Source organism: Vidua macroura, chromosome 1 (assembly GCF_024509145.1).
Source record: "Vidua macroura isolate BioBank_ID:100142 chromosome 1, ASM2450914v1, whole genome shotgun sequence".
NCBI classification, from domain to species: Eukaryota; Metazoa; Chordata; class Aves; order Passeriformes; family Viduidae; genus Vidua; species Vidua macroura.
In genome coordinates this window covers 119,368,682-119,395,129 of record NC_071571.1, presented here as the reverse complement: position 1 = coordinate 119,395,129, position 26,448 = coordinate 119,368,682, and the positions used below count along the sequence as shown (strand labels likewise).

The 26,448-nt window shown below is 36.0% G+C and overlaps 1 protein-coding gene across 4 annotated transcripts in view; it reads left to right on the top strand.

Moving 5' to 3' along the window:
• PDE7A (phosphodiesterase 7A) overlaps positions 1-25,113 on the top strand; it is a 74,683-nt gene extending 49,570 nt beyond the window's left edge. For all 4 annotated transcript variants that reach the window (XM_053974566.1, XM_053974558.1, XM_053974550.1 and 1 more), the window contains 10 exons: positions 10,114-10,265; positions 12,052-12,115; positions 14,263-14,358; positions 17,302-17,402; positions 19,612-19,743; positions 20,043-20,134; positions 20,760-20,904; positions 21,752-21,848; positions 22,834-22,914; positions 24,143-25,113. In XM_053974566.1, the coding sequence (XP_053830541.1) occupies positions 10,114-10,265; positions 12,052-12,115; positions 14,263-14,358; positions 17,302-17,402; positions 19,612-19,743; positions 20,043-20,134; positions 20,760-20,904; positions 21,752-21,848; positions 22,834-22,914; positions 24,143-24,354 (1,172 nt within the window). In that variant the 3' untranslated portion in view covers positions 24,355-25,113. The remainder of the gene's footprint in view (positions 1-10,113; positions 10,266-12,051; positions 12,116-14,262; positions 14,359-17,301; positions 17,403-19,611; positions 19,744-20,042; positions 20,135-20,759; positions 20,905-21,751; positions 21,849-22,833; positions 22,915-24,142) is intronic.
• Positions 25,114-26,448: the final 1,335 nt, after the last annotated feature.

The following is a 26,448-nucleotide window of genomic DNA, read 5'->3' as shown; positions in this document are numbered from 1 at the left end:
AACATAACTTCTGTATCTTCTTAGGCATTATAAGCTCAGCATCTATATCTTCATCTCAGAATTCTGTAATTGATACATGAATATTCAAGTTTCTAACCTGTCTAGAAGTATTCTCAACAGTAACTTTTAACAAGTTTGATTTTAGGAAGATGGTTGGAAAAATACTGTTGTTGTTAGAGACAGTTAAATGGGAGTCATATCTGAGGATTATTAAATGCAGGATTTGACTGATGATTAAGCTAACTTTTTTGATGGTAGTTTTCCTTCTATCTACATTATCTGTTATTCCAGAAGGCTCCTTTTTATAGGTAATTGCAGGAACTACCAAGAGGAATAGCTTAATAAACTTTTGTTTTAACAACGCTGCTTCCTAGTGAATGTGGAAAGTCAAGATTATATTCTTCTTGTTGGTTGGCAGTTGGTTAATGTTATCAGTTAGTAAGTTTTCTGTTACTATGTTCTCTTGGTTATGCCTGAGTGGGATCATGGGCATAACGTCAAGATGGCATCTTAAATCCACCATTTCTGGAAAGGAGAGAGCAGCCAGACAGCTTTCTTCCTCTGAACTCACTGTTGCACAGTAAAATGCATACACTGTAATGTTTCATTGAATTGACTGTAGAACACTGGATCTACTTTTGACTCCATGAGAAACACGAAGGGAGTTTTGCAGTTGACTGTGAAAATGCAGCATGTACTTTTGGTTTTCAGGGAAGTTACTGAAAAAGTGATTGCAGTGGTTGTAATCACTCTGTCTTCTGGTTTACAAATAGGCTATTGTTTACATGAATACTTCAAAGTTTCCTTTATATTTCTTGAGACATCGTAGACGGTAATTCAGTCTTCAGTGTTGTCAGAATATGTTGATAAAAGGTAATGTGAAACAAAATCGTTGGTAGAAGAATTGGTAAGTGACAAGATAAAATATTAAGTTTTTCAGAAATAGTAAACCAGCAATAAAGTTTTAGGCTTTGGTTTTCTTGATATTGAGAGGTTGTTAGTAATGTCTATTTTTATATATATGTATGTATGTATACACACTACACGTAAGAAATTTTGATTATTGGAGGTGTTCCTAGCATGCACAAAGAAAGGCATATATAATGTGCCCTAATCATTCTCTCTTTCTCCTGAAAAAAAAACCCAAACAGTGAGCGTGCACAGTGATATGTACACTAAAGCCAAAATGAATAAAGATCAAATGAAAAATTAAGATAACAGAAAAAAAATTAAGCTATGTCATATGCAGGTACAGCTGAAATTAATGCTTTTAAGCTTCCTTTTAGGAAAGGGTTGTTGGATATAGTCTGGGGAAACCAGATAGAAAAATGAATACTTTGGTTTTGCAGAGAAGAAACATGGTTTTCTTCTTGTTTCTCCTTTTGTGCCTGGCCTAGAATAAGTAAGATCTTGTCAAAAAGGTTTTTAGAATTCTCTTGTGGCAGTCTCATCTGAGCATACTTCTATGGGGAGATGATGTTGCCAACACATGGGGCTCTGTTTTGTGTTTTATAGATAACCAAATCTGTCACATCTGTAAGTTAAAATATCTTAGAAAGAAGAAGGGATTTTGAATGAATCAGTATGTGTTTGGTAACATTCAGGAATGCTCAGTTTTGAAGAAAATAGTTGCTTGCATACAGTGTAATGGTACAGTGTAAGACTTCATTGAGGCTTAGATGATTCTTCTTCTTAGCTGTGTATGGAGCCTTTTAAGGGGGAAATGAAAAGAAAGGAAGAGATATTTTTATAGGTGATGAATAAATCTAATTCTCTTCCTTGAGAGTGCAAATACATGATGAAATTTCAGAGTTTACCACTATTATACAACTTTCAGACTGGTTACTTGGAAATTACCATTTGTGGAACATATTATAAGCTATTCTGAGATCTGGCAAAAATGTCAGCATGTGCTGTTTCAAGGATGTTTTTAACTTTCTGGTTCTTAGCTCATGAACCATTCGAAAATGTTTACCTTGAACAGTGAATTTAGACTTCCCTTGGCTGAGACACCAGAATTCAAAGAAGGGACAAGAGTGCAAATCGAAATTGATTGCCTGAAACAATTTGAAAAATTCTTGTGTAGCAGCAGCTAATAATGCTTTTGGTGATACCATATAGAAATTGAGATAAACTAAACAGAGTCCAGATTCATTTCAATGCCCTTTTTTTGTTTCAAGAAAATAGAGGAATTATCTATTTGGTTATATTTAACAGTAATTGTGTGTCTTGTTCAGCAGTCTACTGTGAAGAAGGGTGAGTTTCACTATGAGTAAAGTAATGCAGGAAGATTTATGTGATCATAGCTTAAAGTTTCCTTTTGAAAATACCATCACTGAGGAATAAAAAGCTTGTGCTTGAGACATTACTTCAAAAGCTGCCTTTCTGTGACTGATGCAATACTGAATTTGTCTTCTAATTATTTACAGTTCAGATTATTCAAATAAATTGTGTTCCACAATGTGAGAGAAATTTTGACTTTGATTTATTTGGAGGATGCAGTTACACAGGGGGAAATCACAGAAAATGCTCCAAATACAGTTGTATTGGCCAAATGGAAAGAGTGAGCTTGAAGTGAACTTGGATAAGGAAGGTTTGGGGATAAAAAGTTCTAATTGAGAATATAGAGCAGGTTTGTTTTTTTCTTTTTTTTTTGTTATTCTAGATGTTTGCTTTACCTACAGTTTCTTCTTTCCAAGCTACTGTAAATCAGTATGTGTGCTCTGGAGTCTTGCACAGGTACAGGCCACTCTGTATTTCATTGCTGGCTTAAGTTTGACCATAGAAGAAGACAGAGATACATTCTATTTTTTTTCCCATTTCTTTTGAACCTCTCCAATGTGTTCTTTCTCCAAGTACCTTATTTGGAAAGGCCTTTTTTTGTATGCTAGACAATTTGGTAGAAAATATGTGAGAATTCTTTTGTTTTCACCTCTGCTTCCAGTTTGACTTTTTATATTGACCATCATATAGACTGCTAAAGGAAATTTGTTTTCTGTTAACCATGATGAGTTACTTTTCAATTCTTCTTTTATTTCTGGTGATGAAAAATAGACAAAAAAAAGATGAGTTGAGGGTTCTGTCATTCATTTACTGTAGAACTGAAGATTTCTAGGACACTGACGAGAGGTGGGTTTTTCTGGGAAGACAGCAAGAAAATGATTTGGCAATGATCTGAAATATATTATCGTTTTGGGAAAAGAGTTTTGAACCATGATATGTCATGTTCTTCAGGAGGATCAGTATCTTGATTAACAAGGCATAACCCATTTTGTAAAGGCTGTGTTTGTATATATTTTATATATTTGTGTTCTGATGATATTCCTCTAAATATTTAGCTTCAGTGACATTTCTTGGTTCACAGTATGCTGTTGTGAATTGCAGATTTGCCGTGCCCACTGAGTGGATTAAGGTTAAAAAAATCCCCAAAAACACAACTGCAGGATTGCTGGGCTTATGATTCAGTGAACTGGTATGGAAAACCGCCTTGTACGTAGTTTCCTAGTCCTGAGATTATTGCGAAGTGTTACTCATTCAAACACAGAAATGGCAGTGTTTAATTCACTTAATTTTATATCTTTCCTGAGGTGTTTACAGAAATCTTAAAATGAGCCAAAATTCAAAAGAGATAAATTAGTAAAGTCCTGTACATACCTTTTCATGATGTTTTTTTTACACTTCTACTGCTGTGCAAAGACTTACAATAAGTGCCATTGGAGAATTGGCACTTATTTCATACTGAAGTAGTCTAATCCCTTCACTTTGAGCAAATTCCCTCAAATTATCTCTGCTTTGAGCAGAGGATTGGACTAAAGAATGTTCAGAAGTCTCTTCTGTCCCTTCCCACCTAAATTATTCTACGATTCTGTGGCTCTGTGCTTTGCTAAGGCAGTGAGATCCTTTTGCTCTGTAAGACCCTTCAGGAAATGCTATCTTTGGTGATGGTGATGCCTAGCACTTCCCCTCCATCAGGGAGCATCTGATGAAAGCCACTGGAGTTTTTAATAGAGTCGTAGTACTACTAGACTTTCTTGAAACTTAATTTTTTTTTCTGATTCCACTCAGAAGACACTTGCAAAGCTATGTTTACTTCATTAATCCTTAACCCACAGCATATTTTCCAGCAGTCCTTATTATTTGGAAAATAATGGAAAATATTTGGAAAATTAAAAAATATTTATGAATGTGTATATAGTTATATATTGCACATGAAAACCAAAACAGTATGGCTTCATATTTTTTTAAGCAGAAGAAGTGGTGTAGTGCCTTACAGTGATGCTAAATGAGTCTTCTAAGAGGTTCTAAGAAAGACAGGAAGTATAATGAGGTAATTTAGACCCTAATAGTCTAAATTAGTCTTTTTATGTAACTTTAAAATCCTTACTAAAATTATATCTTCCATACGAAGTAACAGTTTTATATAATACTTGAGTACTGAATGTTGTAAAAATATTTTAAAATTCAAACCATGAGTGGTAAACGTACAGGAGAGTTAAATAGCAGGACTTCATTTTAAAATAACCCACAAACATTCATGGATCTAATATAGTGTATTTCTTAATGGTTTGATGGTAATAGATGTGAAATTAGAATGCTTATGGGTCCCTCTAGTGGTGTGAAATGCTAGATCATACTTCCAAATTATTCATAAATTGAAAATTATTTGTATCCTGGAAAGATGGATCTTTAGATGGTTTAACCATACTTAGATGGTTTTAATTGGCATGTAAAATAGAATATTTCTTTCCAACAAATATTTACAGGTAGTGGAAAATTTCACATGATGTGTCAGGTTTAATGATAGTATCTGCTATGTAAATCTGTTAAATGTGCAGTTGGGTTAATATGGAAAATTTGTGAGAGATCACTTCAGTTAAAAGAAGATAATTCCTTCATATTTTTGGGGGAAAAGCCTCCTGGTGGGCCTGTGCTCACCTCAAAGTTCAATTTTTGCATTCAAACATAGGAAGGATCAAATACTGAAATACCTTTTTTTTTTCCTTATTTTTTTTTTACTGGCAGCGATACACAAGACCTTCAGTTATGCTCTTTCTATTGGTGTGTGGCAAAACTCAGTGCTTTTTATAATGGATAGTTTTCTTTCTGCCTTTTGGGCTGTGGCAAGGAGGAAATGGAGTAAAGTTCTTATAGCTGGATAACCTTGTTTTGACCAGATTCCCATCAGAGGGTGCAAGTCTGTCTTTGCATTATAAGAAAATTGAAGTATATTGCTAGGATTTAAGGTTCCATTAATAATTAAACCAAATAATAATTGTTATTCTTCCTTTTGTGGACAGTCCTTAATATACAAAATATAGAATAATTTTGAGAGTAAATCCATCAGCATATTGTGATCTTTTAAGTGATTGTCACTTGTCTTTACTTACTTTGTTTTTTTATATTGGTATGAGAAAAATAAATATTTAATACCTCTGAAATGTGCTAAAATGTTTTATTTTAGGTTTTCATAAAGTTAAAAGATTGGGAGTGGGAAGAGATTAAAATTAGCCTCTCGGAATACAGATGAAATCTGTTGCATGAAGGCGACTTGTGTTATTTTATTGCTATATATGCATCACATTAGCAAAATAACTGATATTAATAACTAGAATTACTTATTTTTCTTTATTTTAGAGAAAGGAATTTTTTATTATACCAGCATCTCACTTAAGATGCTTAGAAACAAGAATATAACCATTTTAATCAAACAAACAAAAAGCCCCAAAACCTGGGATTGATACTTCGGATGATAACTCTAATTTACAAAGTAATGGCAAGAAGAATGTCATAGGACAGCTGCTATTGAGTAGGCACTAATGCCTTCTTGTTCCTTGCATCAAAAGCACTTTTCAATGCTGTAGTGTCCTCCTTAATGTGCCCATCATCCCAACTTTGCTTTCATTCTCTTTCAGTTCACAAGGCTGTAAATGTCAAATTTATTTTATCGTTCTAATTTCTCCTTAAACTGTCCTTGTGAGCAAATAGTCAATATTGGATATTAGAAGGGCATTTTAGCACACTGAAGGCTCCAAATGAAAGGAAATATGTTTGGGCTGGGAGATGTTTTTGCAGTATGCTTGTTCATGAACAAATGCAGTGCACTCTTCATTCTTCACTGTCTTCTTTCCATGATCTATACGTTACTGAACATTGGTGTGGTAGGGTCTCTGAAATTAGCATCTCTTTTCATGACTCGTGATAGAAGAGGGGAGGTTGTCATTCTCGTATTAATCATGCATCTAAAGGGAATGAATGTGCCAGGAGAGAAATGCCAAATTTCCATTCCACAACTGTATCATTCATTTTACCAGTCTTTTCTATTAACTGGCCTTAGCTGATCTGCTGAAACCACAAAGCACTTGTTTTTTTTATCCTTAATAATAATTTATCTGTGAGGGAAAGGAAAAGGCAGGCACAGTAGCTATCAGTGTTCCCGCAGCTGAAGAATGTATCTTCCCCTCACCCTCTTCCTTGAAAGCCAGCTATTTTCTGTTTCAGCCTCTCCTTTAAATTAATAACCTGTCAAACCTTTGCATCTGACTTGCTTAGTCTGAATTGTCCTGGAGTAAATGTTTAACTGTTAAAGAGAGAAATTTAGTTTTTGGGTTGCTGTAGTCCCACAAATCAGGTGCTCTGGAGCTGCAGAGGGATGGCAAGGCTCAAAATCTCTTTTCTCATTTGGAAGTTGCTCTGATCATTTCAGATCTGAAGGATAAAGACATTTATTCAGTCAAGGTGTTAATATTACCTAGCTTGGGCTATCCACATACAATAACTAACAGCTCAAAGGGAAGCGCAAAGCCCAGCCCATGGGGAGGAGCAGCCCCAGGCCCCACCACAAGCAGAGGGCAACCATCTGGAAAGTGACTTGGCAGAAAAGGAACTGGGCCTCCTGGTGGGCACCAGTTAAACATGAGCCAGCCATATATATCCCCTTTCTGCAAGGAAAGCAAGTGGTATCCTGGTCTGCATTAGGAGGAATGTGGCCAGCAGGTTGAGGGGGGTGATCCCTCTCCTCTGTGCAGCACTGGAGAGGCCTCACCTGGAGCCCCAGTCTGGGCTCCCCAGTAAAAGAGAGACATGGACATAACAGAGAGAGTCCAGCAAAGGGTGAGGAAGATTAAAGGGCTGATGAGAAAAGGCTGAAAAAGCTGGAGCTGTTCAGCCTACAGAAGGCTCAAGGGGAAACTTCTCGATGTATGCACAAATATACATGAAGGGAAAGTGCAAAAGAGACAAAGCCAGGCTTTTTTCAGTGGTACCCGGTGTGAGGACCAGAGGCAGTAGGCAATAGGCACAAACCGATGCACATCAGGAAACACTTTTTCACTGTGAGGGTAGGTGACCAAGTGTTGGCACAACCAGAGGGCTTGTGGAGTCTGCATCCTTGGAGATGTACAAAAGCCTCTGGGAGATGGTTCTGGGCACTGTGGTCTAGGTCACTCGGCTTGAGCAGAGGAGTTTGACCAGATGAACCTCATCTGGTACTTTCTTACCTCACCAGTTCTGTGATTCTGTAATAAGCAGCATTGCTACTAGGAAAGCTGGAATAATGTAGGCTTTGCTTTTTTTCTTTTAACAAGGGGTAGAAAAACTAGGATTAACGTGTAATAGTAGTGGTTTACGAGCTATGCAAATTGGTGATAATTTAGAGAGTTTAAACATATTTATAAGATGAATAAGTGTCAATAGTGTATTATGAAGAGAATGATAGTTCAGCTTCACAGAAAACCAAGTAACTCATTTGCCTCTGTACCTTGATCATCATCATCAGAAAAAATCCTGAAGCAAGAAGATGTGCAACCCCTAAATGGCCCCTAAATGACTTTGAATACAAGTATAGGTGGAACACAGGCCTGTACTGCCAAATTATTGAATTTCTGTGTTCTGTTATGTACTTTGCTGCCAGAAGCTGCTGTTTTTCTTGTAGTACCTTTAGCATACTATTCTGCCCAAGATTAATGGGTGGTGCCTGTGATGGTGAAACTTTATTTGTAGCATGACAACAAAACCAAGTTTTTGTTAACTGTAGATCTGTAGAAGACTACTTGAGAACAAGAAAATTATCTATACTTCCAGAAAAGTGCTCATTTTTCCTGCTTTAAATATGTTGTTTTATTGAGATTTAGTGAATTTTCTGGCTTTTGTGTGTGACTTTGTGGATATTTTAGATAATTTTATAACCTAAATGTAACCATTTTATATTCTTTTCAACCCAGTCATTTCTATTTTGAAATTTGGCTCTGAAGGAATTGGATCAAGATTGAGGGGGAGAAACTTCTTACCTGTAGCATACACTGCATTAGCAGCAGCAGCTGTATTGCTCCCTGCTTCTCTGATACACAGGCTGGTAGTGCACAGACTGTAACCTCATGGTCACAAATGTGCTTAGAAAAATTGGTAGAGTAATGTAGCATGACAGAATCTATTTATTTTCCTGCTGTACACGTGAATGTTGCTTTATAAGCAACCTTTATCGTATGTAGTTCATCTGTTTACTTAATAAAAAAAAACCCCTGGGATATATTATAGGTACCAGTGTCTTCAGAAGAAGAGCCCTTGGCCTTGAGAATGATAGTTTGAAGAAGGATACTTCATGTGGAGATATCTGTATTAGCCCTGAACTTCAGTGTCTTGATGAAGTGTCTCAGGCATGTCTGAAAGGACATTCAGTTGTGTTGGTTTAATCTCTGTTAACACAGACGATTGATAGGGAATGGTGCTGTGTTTGATTAGATACTCTATGATCATGCCACTGTGAGCTCTATTTAGAGGTGTTTTATTAGTGTATTTTGGGAATTAATATATTAATTTAACATTAATATATTAATAAGCTAGCATAGAACAGAAAGTAAATTGGAACTTCAGGGAGAAGAATTTAAATGGATAAAGATTTATGTTATGTAAAATTAAGCTGCTGTCACTAGGAATCACTGAGGCTTTTAGTTCAGATTGTCAATAAGGCCACACCTTCCTGTGTACATTTTAGACTGACTTTAAGAACAAAAGTTGTAACTTCTTACTTCACTATCTTCTAATATGTCTTGTTTTTGGAAGGATAAGAGATCTGTGCTACAGAGTTGTGATTTTTTTTTTTTTTAATGATCTGCATTTTTGAAAAAGAGCACGTTGTCATTGACTTCCTTATTTAATACCTCCTTTTAAAATTTTATTATTTGACATGAGTCATTTCAGGCAGGTTGAGTGAATATCAAGATAAGATTATTGGCTTCCTGTTGGTTATATAAAACTGCTATTGGGGGGCACTGTTGAAAAGAAAGTAAAGGCTGATTTGGCCTAATGTATTTCAAGATGAAAATATCTGGCTTGCTACAAAGGAACTGTAGCTCTTGTAGTTCTATGCTAACACTTTGGGCATATCAAATGGAACTGGACGTAAACTAGTATTGGTCATTTGTATAAATCAGTTAACCTAATAAAAGTAAAATAAAATATTTGGATTAATCTTTGAAAAGAGGCTGAAATAATTTTCTGTTGTGTTTTCATCATACTGGGGAACAGAATTAGATAAGCTGTGAACGTAAATGTCAATTGTTTGGCAGAAGAGTGTAGTTATCTGCAAAAGCACAAAAATTACTTGAGTGTGTTTAAAACTTCAGCATAGTAAAGAGATTTTCCGAGCTCTAAACTGTGTAAAAGTAATTTGTATTTGCTCAAAGCCTACTTGTATCTCCTGTATTAACACTCGGTTTCTGATACTCTCTTGCTGATGTACATGTCATCTTAGGTGATTTGTTAGGGACATGGATTGGATGTGTATACAGCAATTTTCCAAAAATAATTTGTTTCCAGTACTGTGTGTGTTTTTAAACAATATCCATAATATTTTTGTCCTTTCAATAACAGAGTTCCTTAAAAAGATGAGTTGCAGCTATGATTGAAGTATTTGTTTTTCTTCACAGGGTGCTTACACAGAACATATTCTTTCCTAGTCCATGGCTCTGTATTTAGTATTAATAAAAATATCTGTATTTGTGCTGAAACATTTGATACTCAAAAAATTGCATTATCTTTATACCAAACTTCCCCTGAGCACTTGTCTTTTTGATAAAGGTTTTTTAGAGGGAGTGTTTATTTTCTTGTTTTTCGTAGCAAATTCTGAAATCGAGGTCTCTGTGTCTGCAAGAAATGTGAGAAGGTTGCTTAGTTTCCAGCGATACCTGAGATCTTCCCGTTTTTTCCGTGGTATCACTGTTCCAAATTCTTCAAACATTTTAGATGATGATTATAATGGACAAGCAAAGGTTGGTTGCTTTATTTTTTTTAAAGAATGTTTTTCTAAATGCTTACTAGTATATATAATTATATCACATACTAAAAGTGCAACCAAATACTAATTTTAAGCATATTCTTTAATGTCTGTGTGTATGTAATTTTGTGTGTTTATTTATACATATATAGTAATGAAATCCAGACAAAATTTCATGGTTTATAGCAAACTCCTCTACTGCCCACAAGTTTGCTTGGATGATTTTTATGTGGCTAGTGTTTTTGTCGTTGTTGTTACTGTTTTGTTTTTTTTTTTTTTGGGGGGGGGTGTTGGGTTTTTTTTTTTTTGGTGGGTTTTTTTGGTGGTTTTTTTTTTTGTTTTTTTTTGTTTTGTTTTTTTTTTGTTTTGTTTTTTTTTGTTTTTTTGGTGTTTTTTTTTTTTTTTGTTTTGTTTTGTTTGTTTTTTTTTTAATAACTGGTGAATTAAGGATGCCCTTGAATAATTGAAGAAAATAATGAAGAGAGGAAAATGTATTTAAGAGATATAATGGAGCATTTTAGACAACTATTCACTTTGATTTTTAGTCTAACTTCACTAGTGAACAACTGGAAGAGTAACTACCTAAATTCAGTAAAGTAAGGTAAATGGATTTTTCAGGACATGCTTATGTCCAACTAACTTTTTCTGTGGTAGGCACTTCTAGAAAAGAAACGTGATAGATGTAATACACTTGTGCAGCACTAAAGCAGGAAAAGCAGATACTGGGAAGAGAGTTGGTGCTAAGGGAGCAGCTACCTGGATGAAAGGCTGCTGTATTTGCAACAGAGGATGGCAAGTGATGAAGGGGATTGAGTAAGCAAAGGTTATTCAGGTTATTCAATATCCCAAAGGCTGTGTCACTGCATGTAGTGCTTTTTTGTCATCTGACACAGAAAAAGAATACAATATGCAGGATGTATCCATGCTGAATATCATCAGGCTATGGAGTACAAAGAAATCTGATAACCCAAAGAATGGATCTTAAAAACGTACATGTAATTTGATCATAAAAAGATATTGTTAATGCTTTTGTTTCTTCTGATAGCAGAGTTTTAGCAGCTGGTAGAGAAAAGCTAGAATCAATAATTAGATCACAAAACAGCATTACCAATCTAATGAGAATAGGAGAAGGCAGGAATCTGTTGTAAAATGTGCTGGACAGGTATTTCTGATACAGGTAAGGGAGGCAAAGATTGGGACTGCTCAACTGTGGTGAGGCCTCTTGTACTGTTTGCTATTCTTGGTCATCCCTTTTGTGGGAAGAACAGTTCATGTGGAACAGCTGTGATAAAGATGTGCTGGTTCAGTGGGGTGAAAAGTCAGAAGCCAGGTTCTTAAATTAAAATGCTTGTACAATGGCTCAAATATCTAGTGAATCATCTAGATACTGTTCTATAAGCAGGAGAAAAAAGGAAAAGGTAAAAGACTACACAGAGATTAATTTGCTAGTCTGAATGCATAGTCATTCTGCCGTACTATTTCTGATTTGAACCTAATTGTTTTTAATTGTCTTTTGAGAAACTGCCTAAAGGTTGAAAGGAAGATCTCCAACCAGTTCTGTCAAGGCATTTCATATTAGTTTTTTTCCCTCCAGTCTTTTTATTTCTAAATGTGTGATGTTTTCCAGTTAGAAGACAAATTTAATTATTCTTTTACTGCTATTTTTTTATATAGAAATTCTAAAGACTTGATCTGTCTCTGAAATCTTAAATACTCCTCTGAGCTACAGGAAGATAGGCATATACTGATTAAAAAATGACAGCTATTATGTTTCTTTTCAGTGTATGCTGGAGAAGGTTGGAAATTGGAATTTTGATATTTTTCTTTTTGATAGACTGACAAATGGTGAGTTTACTTTTGGTATTTCATTAGTGCTTTTTCTTCTAGCATAACTTAACTGTGGCACTTACGTTGCAGTGTTGTATGTGATTGTTCACTAAAAAGTGTAAATTCCATCAGGTAGTACTTTTTGATTTAATAGTCTTTAATCTGACTCCTAGTTTGCCTGGTCACTTTAAAATAATGATACTGTCAGTACTGATACTAATCATTGATTTTTAGAAGAGGCCCTTGATGTACTTTATATGTTGCTGTTCTCTCTTAGTAATTTATAGTAGTAACTTGATACAAATTAACAAATAATTTTATGATCTTTGACTTCTTTTTTTTCAGTTATGGGGTGCTGGTAATTTTTATGGTTCTGTCCAAAAGGTCATTTATATTGAACAAGTATTTTTCTGATAAATGTAGCATTAGATAGAATAGTTCTATTACTTTATAGTGTCATAAGAAGCATGTTTGTGTTTATCCATTATAATTATGACATAGAATAACTGGAGAACTGGGAGTTCAGCAGAGGGAAGCCGCTGTACACATCTCTTGCACAAAATAGAAAAAGGAAGAGAACATTTTGGGAAGGAGGAAGGAGGGCTGCTGCAGTGGGTAGAGTGAAGTTTTGCAATTTAATGTCAGCAATGGCAGCTGGGTTTTGAACAGAATAGAAGTAGGAGATGAGCAGGTCCAATATCACAGTGACATTTGTGCCAGTGTGGGAAGAGAATGGAGGGCAGCTCTTACAGATTTTGCAGCAGTCGCGTGGAGTAGGTAGAAAAGTTGCAGTTAAAGTTGCCAGAACAAGGAATTAAGTTCAAAAAGGAGAATGTGTCACCAAAAGATCTTTTTCTCTTCTGTTGCATTGAAGGGGTGCTTGGCTTAACCAAGTGTAAAAGTAGTAACCTCATAGTTATATTTTATACAGAAGATGGATAGAAAAAAATGAAAATAGCAAGGACTTGTAAAAATAGAATGCTTCTATAGATAAACTTTACATAACTGAATGAAAAAAGGCTATGTGTACAAGTTAACATGTAAGCATAGCTTCTTTTGGATTAGTTTATCAAATGGGAGAAATCTGAGGTCATCCTTCTCATAAAAGCCCTTTCTACCTTTTAGATGTGCTTTTTTCAAATACATTTAAAGTACTATCAGAAGAGCTTCTATTGTGGAAGCCTTACACACCATGCATACCACCATCTATTTTGCATTCTAATTAAATCATTTTAGGAGGACATTTTGATCAGACAGCCTTGGTCTTGCAAGTTTGTAAAGGCAGAATGCTGTATATAAAACTCTGGATGAGCTGCCCTGGATGAACGTCTGTGAAAGAATTTCCCCAGTAAATGTTGTTCCAAGAGTTGCATATTTATTTCATTGTGAGGATGTGACATGAGAATACATTAATTCCAGCCTAGTAATAAACTTGATTTAGAATAAATTTTTGTCTTCGTGTACCTCAGTTTCTGTCTGTGCTAGGTTCTGTAATGCTAAATGAAGATTGTCAGCCATGACATTGTTTACAGAGCAAATAATGGACAAGCTATTAAAAAATAAACATTGTGGACTGTGGCTCTTACAGTTTTGCTTATTTTACCACTGCAAAAGATTATAATCAAGCTATGAGTAGGCAACATATATTATAAGCTTGTAAGAGTATACATTTTTGTAGAGTTCCAGGTGAAATAAAAAATTCAGCAAAATATGTTATGAAAATGTGAGATAGCATATTTGTAATGTCCTCTAATCAATAGTGTTGTCTAGCTTTTCTCTTTGCCTGATTACATTTCTATTTTGTATATGTGTTTGTGATATGTTGCATAAATATAAAAATAAAATTGAATAGAATTATAATGGATTTGCATGTTGAAATGGGTTTTTTAATGTTCAGTAACATTTTCTTCCTATCAGTTGCCATTGGACAATTGGTGAATGCATTAGAATTAAGCAAAACCACTGTTTGCTAGAGACAGCTAATGGAAACTTGTCATGTAGTAAGATTTAAATATTTATGAATTGGTGTAGAATATCATGACTTGGTGTAGAGAAGTTTGCTTGTATAATTTTTGTGACCAATTTGTTTGAAATAATACGTTTCTTATGGAAGAGTCACTGATTTCATGGCTTCCAATGAATTAGTATTTTCATCTTATTTTTAGGAAACAGTCTAGTCAGCTTAACGTTTCATCTGTTTAATCTACATGGACTAATTGAACACTTCCAATTAGATACGATGAAACTTCGTAGATTTTTGGGTAAATACAGCTTTTTATTTTAATGAATATTGTTGTTTATCTGCATTTTTATACCTTAACTGAAGTCCTGATTGTAGTTTAGCAATAAGGTTTGAAGGGTACTGATGCAGTCTACATTGTACAGTGAATTAAATTATATTAATTGAGACAATCTCTCGAAGTTTTTTATGAGTATAGAATTTTCTGTGTTAAATCCAAATAAGTATTAAGAAGTTTAGTTTCATACCTGATGCTGTATTGTATTTATTAAATATATTTAGTATCTATTAAACAATCAGGAATATATGTGACATTTGTATTGGGAAAGGCTGGACAGCTCTTTTCTTTGTTCTTATGTTTAGTTCCATATTGATCTTTACTTTTTCCAATTACACAGTTTCCTAACTATATGGAATATGTCAGAAATATGTTCTGGTGCCAGTTTGCTGTTACCTCTGGCTTGCTCAAATTCTCCTACAAGTAAGCATTGCACTGTGGACATAGTTTCTCCCTAGACAGCTTACAGGAAAATTTTAATTTAATGTGTGGGCCTGTGTCACTGGAATGCTTCTTTGAAAATAATTGTAAATACTGGGTAGAATATTCAAACCAAGTGGTATATTCACTTGACAGAGCTGTCTGCATCCCAATACATAGACAGGTGCTGGTAAGAGACCTCCTTCCTTTGGTTCTTCTGTGACCGTTTCTTTAATTTTTTGAAGTGGGATGAGTTTTTTAACTGACCAGGGTAAACAAGTTTCTGGTCTCTTTCAGCAGTTTTTCACAGTTTCAGAAAAAACAATTCTGTGGTTACAAAGCTTGTCACTTAACAGGGGAGCATTTGGAAATCTTTTCTCCCCTTTCAAATAAGAGAATGTTTTTGTTTTCACAATTTAGTTCTCTTTCAGTTAAAAAAAAAACAGTTCTGTCTTGCATTTCATGTTGTTTTAAACATTCCTCCAGTTTCAGGAATGTTAATCAGCTGACCTTAATGACTGATATGTTGGAATGGAGGAAAATTATTATAGAAATCTGGTTTTAGGCTTCTCGAGTTCTAACTGAATGTGGTTTGTTTTTCTCATCTGGTTAGTTGACATTATGCAAATGATAATACTTAAAAGACCAGTTAGAAATTACTGGCTTGGTTAACTGGTTATCAGAAGATGGAAGTTTTAACTACATATGATTATTCAAAGTCATAATCCACTAAAATGAGATTAGACTTTGAAGAAGGCAAAATTTATTCTAAATTTGAAATTAACACCTTTCCGTTTTTGGTAATGCCTTCTACTTAATATCAGTAAAAAGCTCTGTCTTAGTCCATTATAAAATCAAAGAACTTTTCTTCCAAATACAGCTTCTTAACATGAACACAACTCATTATTTTCTTTGGCTGCCTCTTATACTCTAATCCACAGCAATCTGAAGACCAAATTCCAGAAGACTAGGACAGCTCAAATGGTCCAGTGCCACACAAAATTCACATTATATGAGAATCTACTGGAATCTTTTAAATTAGAGAAATCTTGATTTTAGTGATTTCCATCATCTCCTTGGAGATCTACATCTTCCTACTGTGTCTTTACAGGTTCTTATTCCAGACCTGAACCAGGGGAGAGAAAATGCAAAGTACTACATTCCTGAAAACAGAGTTGTTGTGCTATTCTGATTCTGACAAACTGTGATCAATTTGTTGACCTAGGTCTGCTTTAATAAAATAAGTAAGTTAGGAAAATTGTAAAGTACAGGTAGCTGGATCAGCCTATGAAGCCATAAAAAAAATTAAAAAGAAAGCCAGGGATCTATGCATTCATGCACTCGATGTGAGGAATAGGTGGGAGACAGTTCTACTGCAGGTTAATAAAGCCCAAAGATGTTTATGTTGATTTTCATTATTTTTCATATGAGCTGTCACCTATCCATTGAGTACTACTGAGATGACTGGTGGTGACCGTATTTTGACTTTTCATGAAGCTCAGCTTTCACAAATACCACATCAGTAAATGCTGTATTACATTCACATTACATTCATATGGATCCTCTGGCCTTATAAATTGAGTAGAAAAGAAGCTTGTGGGCATGTTTGTTTGGTGGGACTGACAGACTGTAGTCAGATAGGAAAACAATCTTTTGAGATTTGCTTGGAAGAACATTAGTTCTTCCAAGCAAACCTAAAGACTTCAGAGGTAGTAGGCAAGACATTAGAATATAGTTTGACTGCTGTCCTTCTTCCCTTCAATCCTTTTTAACATTATAGTTTTTTCATTCCCTGTATTTGAGCTAATGTTGATGCCCTTCAAAGAATTCTGCCTGTAATGTTCCAGAACAGTCAGGAAGATGGAGGAAAGCAAGGAAAAAGTTAAATAGAGAATATTGAATCTAGGTGTAGTTAGTCAGACCAGCATCTAAATGAGATTCTTTTCTAAATAGCATATGGGCTTACCAAGTATGAAAAAAGGCCTAGAATACATATAGTGGTTTTCCATGACCACTTTCCTGAATGGGAAAGAAAAACACTTCATATGATGGGAAAGCAGTGCTTAATTCCTCTAAAATCCTGTTTGTTTTCAGGCCAGATATGAAGTCATCCTAATGGTTTGGTAAATAGTATAATTTTCATTTTGTATTCAGTGTTGCCTCACCATTCAGATAGATTGTCAAAGACAGCCTTGCCTGGGAAGTTCTCAAAGTCAGAGTATCTCAGATTATATATTAATTTCAAGTTGTTTAATTTTTGCTCTGAGGTGACTTTACATGTAGTTTATTTCCTTTAACAAATACTGTTTCTTTGCATAAAAATCTTAACAGCTGCATCGTGGTTCAGCTGATGATTTATTGACTGATGCTTTTATGTGTGTGTAACTTGTGATAATGCATATTTCTGTGCCTAATAGGGGCTTATAAAATGGTCCTTGAAAAATTTGCATTTTTATTTAAATATGGATATTTGTTATTTTCCTGCAGTTATGGTTCAAGAAGATTATCACAGTCAAAATCCTTATCATAATGCAGTTCATGCTGCTGATGTGACTCAGGCCATGCACTGTTACTTAAAAGAGCCCAAGGTAAGGCAGCATTCTCACTTTTACATCACTCATAACACACAGAAATATGCGTTTGTGTGTATATGCATAGGAATGGATTGTGTGCACGTATCACAGAATCCATTCTTTTCCATCTAGGCTGGAAAAGATTTCTGAGATGGTGTCCAACCTGTGACCAAACACCACCTTGTCTACTAGACCATGGCACTGAGTCCCACATGCACTTAAACACCTTTGCTTAATCTCCTCCAGGGACAGTGACTCCACCACTGTGGACAGCCCATACCTATGTCTAATCACCCTTTCAGTGAAGAAATAGTTTCTAATGTCCAACCTAAACCTCCCCTGGCACAACTTTAGACTGTGTCCTCTATGCTGTTGCTGGTTACCTGGGAGAAGAAGTCAAGTCCCACCTGGCTCTTTCCAGTTGTAGAGAGCAGTAAGGTCATTGATCTATATATAAAGCTACATGCATATATGTATGTGTGTATGCACATACAGATTTTATCAAAAGTAAAGAAACATAAGAACCTAACAAGAAACACTTTTGAACTCTCCCTTGCCTTCCCTGTCGCTGAGGCTGTGGGTTCACACTTAGTGTGCTTTTCTTTTTTCCCCCACTCTGAGCTGACATTGTCTTTTGTATGACTTCCTGTTGAACTACAGCAGGGAATTAAAGTTGCAGCTGTTTAATATAGTGCTGTGCCCCAAGACATTTATATAGAATTGTAGCCTGAGTCAGAGCTGGCAACAATAAACCTGTGTACTTGTCATATGGGGTGGTTTTTTTCTTCCATAAATTACCATTAGCCTTGCTTTGCTTGTCTTTGCTGTTACTGAACAGTTTGCTTCTATGAGAGGCAGTTCATAGCAATACATCAGGAGTTCTCTTCAGCTTTCTTTTTAAGAAAGGGTAGAGTGACAAACCTTAAGGAGCTAAACTAATTTAGTGTTTGTTCCTTACTACTTAGACTGCTGTCAGGCTGCTTCAAGTGATGTCTTGGACAATTTCAGGGCAAAGTCCTGTCCTTCTGTATGAAATTGAAAGCTGTAGTGCTCTGTAGCTAGATGAGAAGTTATCTATCTACCTTGATGCAGATTATCACTAACCTGGTATTCCCTTGAATAGCATAGCTCCTTTATTCTGCTTCTGAGGTAAAAACAAGTAAATTTTGGCTCCATAAAACCTTTTTCAGAGACTCTTTGCCCACTCCTCCCACTCAGTTTCTCAGTGCTTCTCTCAGACCAATTGGTGCAGTGAGCCTGATCAGAGCTGATACATGATGAGCTTTTTCATGGCATTCAGTTTGGAAGCAAGCATTTTTTTATTTAATACTCGTGATGGAAGTTTTGTAAGGCTTCAGATACAAGAATAGGCTTGGTATTTCTAGTAACATGTACAGCTATAGTTCAGTGTACTGAACTACAGCTCTGTTGCACTAAAGTACATAATAAACATATGAGGTGTGAAAAATGGCAAATGCAACAGGGAACATAAACTTCTGTCCTTGCAGGGTGTTCGCTGCAGTTCACCTTTATATGGGCAGAACTGTCCTCTCTGTTTTAGTGCAAACTAGACTTTGTTACTGAGTTTAAACTTTCAAACCTCTCAACCACAAGAAGGAACACCTATGAACAGTGACAGTAAGTCCATGTAGATGCATGCTGAGTTAATTGACATGCACATTGAAAGTATTTATTTGTGGCGGATTTTCCTCCTTTGGGTCTGTTCCTGGTAGACCTTGAAATACAGTTTTGCATAAGAGTAGAAATACATTCTAAATAGTTCTAAGTCTTCCAGACCATTAGTTTCTTTCTCTTAGGAAGAAAGGTTTTCATGCTTTTTAAAATATAGTATGAATTTAAAGCAGAATAGACACAAATGGACTTGGTAAATGAGAGGGAGAGCTAATTTTAAGAATTTGCTGCTTTTATGGGGTCTGGTTAGGAATTGTGCTTCATTACCAGACACAAAGGATTTTGTGTGCTGGCAATTTTTAAGAGTGAACCTTGACATTCAGAAAGAATAATGCTTAAACCATTTTTGAAATTTTGTAGCTTTTGGGGGGGAAATACTGTGAAAAGTCAGTGGAATGTTAGTTTTACATCTTCAAGATTTTCTTCAAATTTCTATTGGCTGTTAATTACTAAAAATCAAAAATGCAACAGTCATGCACTTAGTTCCTAAGGCCATATTGCATTACTAACATTTGTTGGGTTTGCCTTTCAGCTTTCCAAGTCTTTGACTCCATGGGATGTCCTGCTTAGTTTAATAGCAGCTGCCACACACGATTTGGATCACCCAGGCGTTAACCAACCTTTCCTAATTAAAACAAATCATTATTTAGCGACTTTATATAAGGTAAGGATAAAATTATTTATTTTGTTAAAACCAGGTTTGGAGAGGAGTGTAGAAAAGGACTATAAATTGTGATGTGTTTAGCTAGTGGTAGGATTGAATGCACACATTGTTTCCATGTCACTGGGATAAAAAATTGCAAGTTAACTAAGTATTCAGGATTTGTGGGTTTTAACCTCTAGGAAAAACAAAAAAAAGAAGAAAATAAAACACCGACCCCAAAACACAGCCAAATTGTATATAGCTCATCAGTTTAAGAAAAAGGTATTGACTGATATGTGTTATTCCCTTTTAATTCACAGAATACCTCAGTATTAGAAAACCATCACTGGAGATCGGCAGTGGGGTTGCTGAGAGAATCTGGTTTATTTGCACATATGTCATTAGAAAACAGGTATGTTTATACCACATAGTATAGATTAGTTTCAGAGAGAAGCAATCTGTCAGCTAAGACAGCCCTGCAAAACAATATAAGTTATTGCACAGCAGTTTTGAGTACAAAACATAGAAATCTATTTTAAGAATTCCTGGATACTGTGCTGGTAGAGTAGAGCAGTTCGTGGTGCAACGTGATACTCAGAAAATAACATGTATTGGAAGCACATTGAAGGAGTGTATTAATGTAGTCAAGCACCTGTTCAGACTAAACTTGGCAGTCTTTTCTTGTTCTGCCACCACAACTGTAGTTTAAAATAGACCATCTTCACCTACTCTTGACAAGAAATAATCTTGAGACAATCAGTTCGTGCATTTTTAAGGAAAAAAAAAAAAGAAAGAGGGGGAGGAAAAAAAGCTAAAAACTGTTTTAGTCTTCCTGAAAGCTGCCAATGAAATATTCTCATATTTCTCTGAATGTTGCAGGAATTTTTCAGGAAAAGAAAGGAAAAAAAATTTAAATGAAAATGTTTTTTATAAAGCTTGTATTTCTATAACAACAAATATGATAAAATGCCATGTAGATCTAGTGATGACCGTTCTTAATTGATATACTTTTGGATGTTTGGTGTCACGTATTTCAGGCAGCTGATGGAGAGCCAGATAGGTGATCTCATTCTTGCCACAGACATCAGTCAACAAAACGAGTACCTGTCCATGTTCCGATCCCATTTGGATAGAGGAGATCTATGTTTGGAGAACGCAAACCATCGTCACTTCATCTTACAGGTGATCTTGCTGCTCATATTTTTGAAAACAGCATTTTAGTGGAAAAACTAATTTCTTTTAAAATACTAAATACTGCTTCTGCCAGGCCTTCTCCTCCTTTCAAAATGGAGCAGAACTGTCTTTTAGTCTTTCTGTTCCTTTACAAAGAGGTTCTTCCCTCCACTTCAGTTCCCACAGCCAGCACTTCTCCCAGGTGATGGTGTGTGTTGGTAAGTCTGATAACGTAGAGCTGCTGAAGGAAGGTGTTCCAAGACAAGGTTTAGCTCTTCTAACAACTCCATTGCAGCCTCAGAACTGTGAAATGCTTTGTCAGAACACATTTTGTGGAAGGAAAGCACTGCTGTTGTGAATCAGTTTGCAGTTGTGCTGGTGAGCTTTAGCAAACTTTAAAAACAAAAGCCTTGAGAATCTTAGGTTTGTAGGCATTTTCCTACTAGGTTCATATTGTGGGCTATAAGAGAAAGTGGACAAACAGATGAGAAGTTCTGTCTTGTGCAAGCTATTGCTAAAAATACAAGCATGAGAGCCAGAAATGGAAAATACTGCTTGTTTGCTTTGATGCTTCTTTTTCTGAAGTTATTTTTGGTTCCTGTAGCAGTGAGTATACTAAATATAGTGGTCCTGAAATACTTTGAGTTGACTGAATTTCCATATTACTCAGGGATGATCATGATATCTCACAATTCCCTGAGTGTTTTTTAAATATTACAGAACATAACTTTGGAGCACAAATGGTAGGTAGGTTTGTTATTCACAAAACCTAAAATAATCTGTTATCAGGAGTTAAGTAATTGCAGGCACTTCTGTTGAAGGAAAGGTGACCTAACACTGTGTGTTAACTTGTTAGATGGCTTTGAAGTGTGCAGATATTTGTAACCCCTGTCGGACATGGGAGCTGAGCAAGCAGTGGAGTGAAAAAGTAACGGAGGAGTTCTTCCATCAAGGCAAGTAAGAGTAGAAGTATCTGTTAGTGTATAATGTATTTTGTGTGGAGAGAGTGTCCATGAGTCCTAGTCCATTTATATTTAGCACTAACAGAGATGTACAGTATAGGATTTTTTTACTTTCACGGGTTGTGTTTCCTGCAGAAAAGGTCAGAGTTACTAAAACTCAGTGGAAAATCTGCTTAGAATCTGAACCTAGAATGGCTGATGCAATACATCCTTCAGCTGAAAGGGACTTCAGATTAATAATTATGGCCATTTTGAAATTGCCCTAGTGGTTTCAGCAAATTATGGAATATGTTCATCATGTGTCTTCAATATTTAAGCTTCAGCTGTGAGGCCTGTTGGTAAGCAGGTAAGAGCCAGGGAGATTTTTAGTTACTGTGCAGTTTAGACTCCTTATGTAAGCAGTTAATAAAGCCTTTAATTGGCAAATGGAGATAATTTGCTCCATTGTTACTAAATTGCTTTATAATAAAATTAAGGCTAGTTTGGTGGACTTGAGATCTGCTGATTTGCATGTGAATATGGTAAATGGGGAACAGACTGCTTTATTTGGTGCTAATCATGTGAGACTTGATCTTAGATAAAGGTGAAGCAGAAACACAAATTGCCTTTATTGAGCAATTTCTGAAAGCTAAGCTATCCTCTTCCATATTGCTGAGGGGGGATTAATTTGTCATTTCTGTGACAGTGAAGGTTTTGCAAGAAAAAGGATGGTAAACCTTCAGGAAACTTGTGGTTCTCTGGGGTTTCTGAAATTACTGTTTGATGAAAAATACCAAGTATTTAATATTTAAATGTAAGTATTGTTAGTCTGACTGATCTGCTTGGTTTTTCGGGAGATGGGAAGATAAGTAAATGCATTCTACCAGCTGCAAGGGTAGTATCCTTGTTGACCAACACTCACAGCTCACTTCTGTTAGTGTTTGACTTGGTTGGGACTTGATGATTTAATGGTTGCATTATATTTCTGTTTCTTTAGGTGATATTGAAAAGAAATATCACTTGGGTGTGAGTCCACTTTGTGACCGACAGACAGAAACTATTGCCAACATCCAGATTGGTAACTGCAATTCAGTTCATTTTAGTTGACTTCTTTCAGCATGCAATTTGAAAACAAAAGCACCTTTTGGATACATTTCCTAGAGGCTGAACATATTCTGCGTGGCAGCACTTTATTATAAAGAGCAATTTTATTTTTATTTGCTGTATAACATCTGTTGAATTGTTTATGAATGGTGCTGCCCTGACAGTCCTGGGGCCCCTCTCTTTCCTCACAGAGCAGGTACAGTGTGGGAGGCAGCTGACTTCTCCACACTGCTGCCCAGAACCTTCCTCATCTGAAGGGTGTTTTGGAAGAGGAGGGTCCCTTCCCCTTGCCATGTGGTCTTGAGTGCCTTTTGCAGCGAGCTTGTCACAACTGGGCATGCTGAGTTTACCCTTTTGGAATGTCAGCATTCCCTTTAAATACAGCCTTTAAGGAGGATGTATGGGCAGAGATGTGATGGAGAATGGTGGATAGACATTATATTAATAGTTTTTGCTAACCTGACTTGGATTTAAATAGTAAAATGTCTTTTTATTGTTATTTTAATAGAAGTTGATTATGGAGATGAAGTGGGACTCAGTTATAAACATAGTAAAGGAAAAAAACAAATTCAACAACTAGCACAGTTTGAATTAATGCTTTAAATTGACACAAGCTGATGTGTTCAATCAGCTGCACTGTTTAATTTAGAATGCTAGGAAATAATGTATAATAGACATTACAAATAAATGAATATGTGCATACACATGAAGTACATCAATGTGTTGTTTAAAAAATTTCTAAAATTTGTATTTATTTTTAGTCACCCTAGTATTGTGAAAACAATATATTTTTCCCCTGTGTAGTATAATTCAGACTCACCATAGGGTAATTAATTATAAAATCTTTTAGAACTTTAGTTTTCTAAATTGTGTGACTTAGTTGCTGATGTTTAGATTTCTCTCCTCCTCCATATTGTCCAGTATTTGTCTTCATTTGGTTGTTGCTGCGAAAGAAAGGTTCATTTGTAATGCAGTGTATTGCTGGTCTTCTGATTTGTAAAATCTTTTACATTTTGAGAATTTTTTTTTGTAGAGTTGCCTGAAATAGCTAAATGAATATTTAAAAGCACATTGGAGAATAGTAATTTGCCACATTTATTATTTGCTACTAAGTAGAATTTAAAATATTTGGTCTGAGTATTTTAATTTTTCTCTGTATTGTTTTTTTTATTTTATCTGCCTCTGTTTGCTTGTTTTTGAAGGTTTTATGACTTACTTAGTGGAACCACTGTTTGGGGAATGGGCCCGGTTTTCCAACACAAGGCTGTCACAAACAATGCTTGGCCACCTGGGACTGAACAAGGCAAGCTGGAAGGGCGTGCAGAGGGAACAGTCGGGCAGCGGTGATGATGTTGACGCCACTTTTGAGGAAATGGACTCAGACATTTTACCTCAGGAACCTCGATTGTCCTGACCTCAATCTCCATGACAAAGCTGCCTCTTCCCTCAGTATCTGCACGGCTGGATTAAAGGAGACACATGCCAGCCCAAGGTTTTGGTAGAATGGTAAAATGATGCCAGCATTATTTATTTCCAAGTTTTCCTTTGACACAGACCATTTGACCCAGAATTTTTTTAAGCCGCCAGATCTGAACGTAGAGCAATATGCACTCGCCTCAGTTGGTTGTTGTTTGGAACCTCGAATATGCAAAGCACAGCAGTGACTGAGCCTTGGAGCAACAGGATGAAAGCTTCATCGTGCCCCATGGCTTGGGTTTTCTCATGATATTTGGAATACGGTCTTCAAATCTAAGACTTGACATGGATTGTTCCACTCCCTTGGAATTTAGCAAGACTTGCATAAATGTGTTCAAAGCATACCTTCCACTCAGTCCCTGTTTTAATACGGAAATGTGAAGTGCCCATCCTCTGCTGCCTCTGGCAAGACTTGATGTTTACAAATGTACTCTGAAACTGTCGGTTCTAGACTTAACCTTTGCGCATGGCTGTGAAGGAACCACTAACTTGGGTTTTTTGCTTTTTTAAAAGAAAAAGATCAAATTTGAGACTGCAGCTCTTCTTTCTTTGGATGCCAGAAAAGCCTCCCATTTGCCATAATTTTGTTTGTGCACTGGGAACTGAGCATTCATCATAGAGCACAGCCAAGCTTTACTCCAGTGCTATATGAGAATGCAATTTTTTAATGGCGAAAACACACTTCTGAATCTGGGAAGGGAAGGGGTGGGGGGGAAGCGTCCGAACTGCATTGCGATTCTGCAGTGGGAACATCGCATGTTGTCCTCACTATTGTACACTTGAACTGCACATGCAAGAAAAAGGTGGAATGTCTAAACACCATAATCAGCTCAGGGTATTTGCCAATCTGAAATAAAGTGGGATGGGAAGCGTGTCCTTCAGAACAAGGGTACAAATGCCCCTTTCGCTGCAGCGTGTGTGTATGTGTGGGTGTGTGAGTACGTTTGGGACGGGGGAGGGCGGGAGGGCTGGGGAAAGGGTTTGAACGGCAACATTTTTTCTTTTCTTTTTTTTTTTTTTTTTTTTAATTTATTCTTTTAGAATGTGACAATTTCATGAACAGCCACACTGGGGAGGAAACTGTAACAAATTGCTACAGATGCCTTAAACTATGCACAAAGCTAAGTGACCAAATTTGTTTTTGATTTGAAAAAAAAAAAAAAGTGCATTGTTTACGTATTCCTCCCTCTACTGAAACATTACCCACTGATGGGTTTTTGATGGGAAAAGGAGAAAATGTTTTTTAGGACAAAATTAAAGGACTAATTTTAAACTTTAAACATTCCATTTTTGTAATTTGTTTTACATTGTTTTAAGTACAGTAAGCACAACTGTAATCTAGTTTGAGAAACTGGTGCTTTCTTTTAGTTCATTTGTATTTCCCTGTTATTATTGTAAAAGACTGTTTATTAATTCTGTTTACAGTTTGTTGCAACAGCCATTTTTGGAAGAGAGCTTCAGCGTAAAGCCATTTGTAAAGGCTTTGCCATATTCATTTTAATATGTGCCTGTTGCTGTTAACTTTTAATTAATAAAACAAAATCTTTTCACATTATGCTCCTGTACATTTAAGTTATGACTGAGTCCAGTGTTGTGGAAAGGTAGCTAAGGTTGCAGTCAGCTTCCACTGTAAAATTAAGCCAACTTTTGGATTTGAAAATACTAGTCCTCATATGCCAAAATGTATTGCCTCTTGGAGCTTGGCCTTTTACTATTTGAAAAGCAAATCCTGACTTACCTGATTGTTTCCCTTCTAAAACTGTTTATTATTCTTTCATGTTCCCTGAAGTAGTATCATTAATCTCAAAGTGGCCATGTTTAAAGAAATAAATTTCTAATGAAACCATTCTTTTGAGCCTGCGTGAACTTCCTTCCTTTGCTGCCAGTGCAAGTTCTTGATGTTGACTCCAAGAGAGAAGGATCAGATGGGACAAGGAGCTCTGGTTGTAATTGCCAGGAGAGAAGCGCCATTTTTGACAGGTTGCCTTTGAAAGGGTGCTTAAAGCTGGGAGAACACAGAGGTTAACAACTG